General features: G+C 37.2%; 1 protein-coding gene across 2 annotated transcripts in view; it reads right to left on the bottom strand.

Annotated features, from left to right (window-relative positions):
- The window catches only part of LOC107665349 (katanin p60 ATPase-containing subunit A1-like), a 12843-nt gene that overhangs the window by 7034 nt on the left and 2217 nt on the right, over window positions 1-3592 (bottom strand). For both annotated transcript variants that reach the window (XM_016456185.1, XM_016456186.1), the window contains exons 4-9: window positions 2689-2860; window positions 2140-2255; window positions 1917-2022; window positions 1187-1345; window positions 947-1073; window positions 404-535 (exon numbers count right to left, since the gene is read on the bottom strand). In XM_016456185.1, coding sequence (XP_016311671.1) covers window positions 404-535; window positions 947-1073; window positions 1187-1345; window positions 1917-2022; window positions 2140-2255; window positions 2689-2860 — 812 coding nt within the window. The remainder of the gene's footprint in view (window positions 1-403; window positions 536-946; window positions 1074-1186; window positions 1346-1916; window positions 2023-2139; window positions 2256-2688; window positions 2861-3592) is intronic.

Below are 3592 nucleotides of genomic sequence, written 5' to 3' on the forward strand. Positions count from 1 at the left end.
CAGACACGGTGTTACTCACCTATCGAGAAGAAACAAAGCAACCTCAGCGTCCGATCGCAGACCTTCCGCTCCTTGAGTTCTCTCCAGCGCTGGAAAGCTGATCCGATATTTACACGGCTGATCCTACTTCTTGCCTTATTGCAATAAGCCCTCTTTTGTTCCTTATCCGCCATCTCTATCTTTCTGTCGCTCGGCTCGGCTAATGTCCGTCCTGTGCACTGAACCCTCTCTCCTCCACATCATGAGTAGACACGCCCCTTACTGCTGATTGGCTACAAGTTTGTTTTGCTACTTGGCCCGAATCAGTTTTCTAAGCGTCTTTGAAAAAACACTTACCCCACCTTTAAGCTGATGGCGCTTAATACAGTATAATGGGTGATGGATTCTGGGTAATTCTGAATACCTGAGGGCAGTGGGATGTAAATTCTCTTCTCTAGTCTGCGTCTCAGAGCTTCATCGATGTCCCATGGGAAGTTGGTGGCTGCCAGAACCATGACCATTTTTGAAGGGTCATTTTCAGATGTCCCACCAACACCTGGAAAATACAAAATATGTGACTTAGTGATTTTTTTTTCAGAGCAGCTTGACATTAATGAACAGGAAAATCATTTTAATGTTGTAAAATTCATCAAATTGTGAAAAAAAAAAATCAGCAGTAAAGCAACCCTACAGAAGATTAAACAGCTCAATTGAGATCAAAGTTAATCAATTATGAAATTTTCAAATAAGCAGCTCTACACAAGGCAATAGTATTTATTCAGCTTAAATCAGTTTGATGTTGATTCAATTCAGTTCAAAAACAGTGTCAATGTTGCAAAGTTAGTTTCATTATCCAGCTCAATTCAAATTTTCTTCTCATCCGATAGTGTCTGTGCAGTTAAATTGATAATATTACTGAACATTAATAACGTTTAAAGCCATAGCTACAGTTTGTATGAAGCAGTACCATCCATCTGGACGAGCAGTTCAGCTTTGACACGTCTGCTGGCTTCATGTTCTTCAGAGTTTCCTCTACGGCTACATATGGAGTCTATCTCATCAATGAAGATGGTGGTGGGGGCATAAAAGCGTGCCTGTATAAACATGCAAACACACATAAATGTATGTATGGTAATAAAACAAAAAAAGCAAGTTTGGCTACCATTTTCCATGTATTAAAGTGGGGTAAAGCAGGAAGTGATTTTACCATTTCAAACAGCAGCCGCACAAGTTTTTCAGACTCTCCTCTGTATTTGGAGGTGAGGGTGGAGGAGGACACGTTAAAGAAGGTGGTTCGGCACTCAGTGGCGACAGCTTTGGCCAGCAAAGTCTTTCCTGTGCCTGGCGGCCCCACCATCAACACTCCCTAAAATCATATGCGAGTTGAGTTATTGTGTAAATGAGAAATATAATATATAATGCAGTGAAGATCACCCTGAAAGTGGATGGTAACACAATGAAAGTATGTTACATTGCGGTTAATTAATACTGTCCCAAAGAACAATTACAATACCCTGTAAAAGTTTTTTTAAAGAAATTAATACTTTTATTTAGCAAAGACACATTAAATTGATCAAAAGTGACAGTAAAGACATTTATAATGTTAAAAAAGATTTATATTTCAGAGAAATGCTGTTCTTTTGAAATGTCAGTTTATCAAAGAATCCTGAGAACGTCATCAAAAAAAAAAAAACATCTGAAAAAAAATGTATCATGGTTTCATTCTTTGCCATTACTGACATAAACGACATTTTACAACTTATATAAAAAGATTGTTACTTTAAATTGTAACACGATATTGCTGTTTTTACTGTATTTCTGATTAAATAAAAGAAGCCTTGGAGAGCATTTGCATGCAAGGAATTTTATTTATCTGAAAGATTTGGGATGGGGCTTTTTAAAATCCATAAAAGCATATGTGATTTTCTCGTTCATACCTTCCATGGGCGCCTTATGCCTTTAAAGAACTCAGGCATCCACATGGGCAGAACCACGGCTTCCTTCAAAAGCTTCTTGGCCTCCACAAGGTCAGCAATGTCATCCCTATATTAAAAATTATGCATTTTTATTATGCACATATTAAAAAGCGGATATTTGAAAAAATAAATGAGAAATGAAAGCACTTCTGGAGGAAAGTGAGATGACAGCAGATGAACCCACCATGTGACATTTGGGTTTTGGGAGATGATGTCTCTCTCCAGAGTTTCAATCAGATCTTTGTCCTCTCCTCCTCTGTCAAACCTCTTCACCTCCGTCTCCACACCCTCTGCTTTGTTCTACAGAGGGAAGAGTGTTTTGTCAAATCTTTTTTTAAATGATTTCTTAGCCAAAAGTTTCTGACAGGCTTTCCAGCTAAATTAGAGACTGTTGCAAATGTCTTTGCAAAAAATGGTACAAATCAAATTTCAGATTGAGAAGACTTCAACCAAAATGACCTGCAAATACAGCAAGTTCTGTTATTTCAATCTTTGGACAAAAACCAATGTGCTTATAGTCAAGTGTACAAAGGAAACACTTGCATGATTTTCCTTAACTCTTTCTGAACTGTTTGCTTTGATGTAAGAAACCAGTATCACAGGTTTATAATGTTAATACAGCCAAAAGGCATCTGATCCTTTGCGTAAATATTGTGACTGCAAGCACTTTATGACACAATAGGCCTTGTTCAAACAGCAGACAGAAATAGGAAATGGATCCACATGTTCTTACCTTATCATCTTTTGGCTTCTTTTCTTTGCCTTTCTGAGGTTTTCCCTTGTCACCATTGGTAACACGAGGTGAGGGTCGTGGTTGGTTGCGGGGGCCAGCGCTCAATCGGTTCCCGTGGCCTTTGCCTTCTTTATGCGGGCCGGAGGTTTTCCGCACTACACATGGAGACGGCCTGTTCACCAACACACAGACACATACATGTACAGTATACTACATACAATACAGTGTGACTGTGTTGACTCCGAAGGGGGCCTTTAACCATTTGATTAAAAAAAAAATTTATATTATTTTTATTAGTTTTTACAAAATCCAAAACAACCAATAACAATAACTCAGAACAAACAGGAGAAAAATAAAATAAATAAAAACAAATAAAAAGAGACAGAGAAAAACAAAGCCTTCATTTAACAATCTGTGCGGTATATAAAATTAAATGCAAAAAATGAGAGAAATAAAGAATAGCGACATACAAACAATCTTATCCTACAATCTATAAAACAATTTTATTTTAATTTTGCTGAATGGAATGAACTGCCCTTAATTAACATGTTGTAATAAGCTGTAATTGCTCATTCAAGTGTTACTTTATAATCAGATTATGGTTTATATAACAGGCTCAAAATACCTTTATTAGCCGCAAGGGAGGAATGAAAGAGTATGAGGGGCTGAGAGACGGTGGGACACCATTCAGATCTTAATCTAATTCACATGACAGGAGTGCTGATGGGGGCTTTAAAACTCAACAACAATTACTAAAGACAGGATTCCCACACAGTGAGGCCAATGCATTTCCAGGACTTTCCAGTTGTTTGAAATACTGGATAAGGTTTCTTAAAACTATTTTAATTATTATAAAAAAAGGAGATTTTCATACAAGTAAAAACTGTAATAAGTCAAAATTAAA

Source organism: Sinocyclocheilus anshuiensis, unplaced genomic scaffold (genome assembly GCF_001515605.1).
Source record: "Sinocyclocheilus anshuiensis isolate Anshui unplaced genomic scaffold, SAMN03320099.WGS_v1.1 scaffold199, whole genome shotgun sequence".
Taxonomy (NCBI): Eukaryota; Metazoa; Chordata; class Actinopteri; order Cypriniformes; family Cyprinidae; genus Sinocyclocheilus; species Sinocyclocheilus anshuiensis.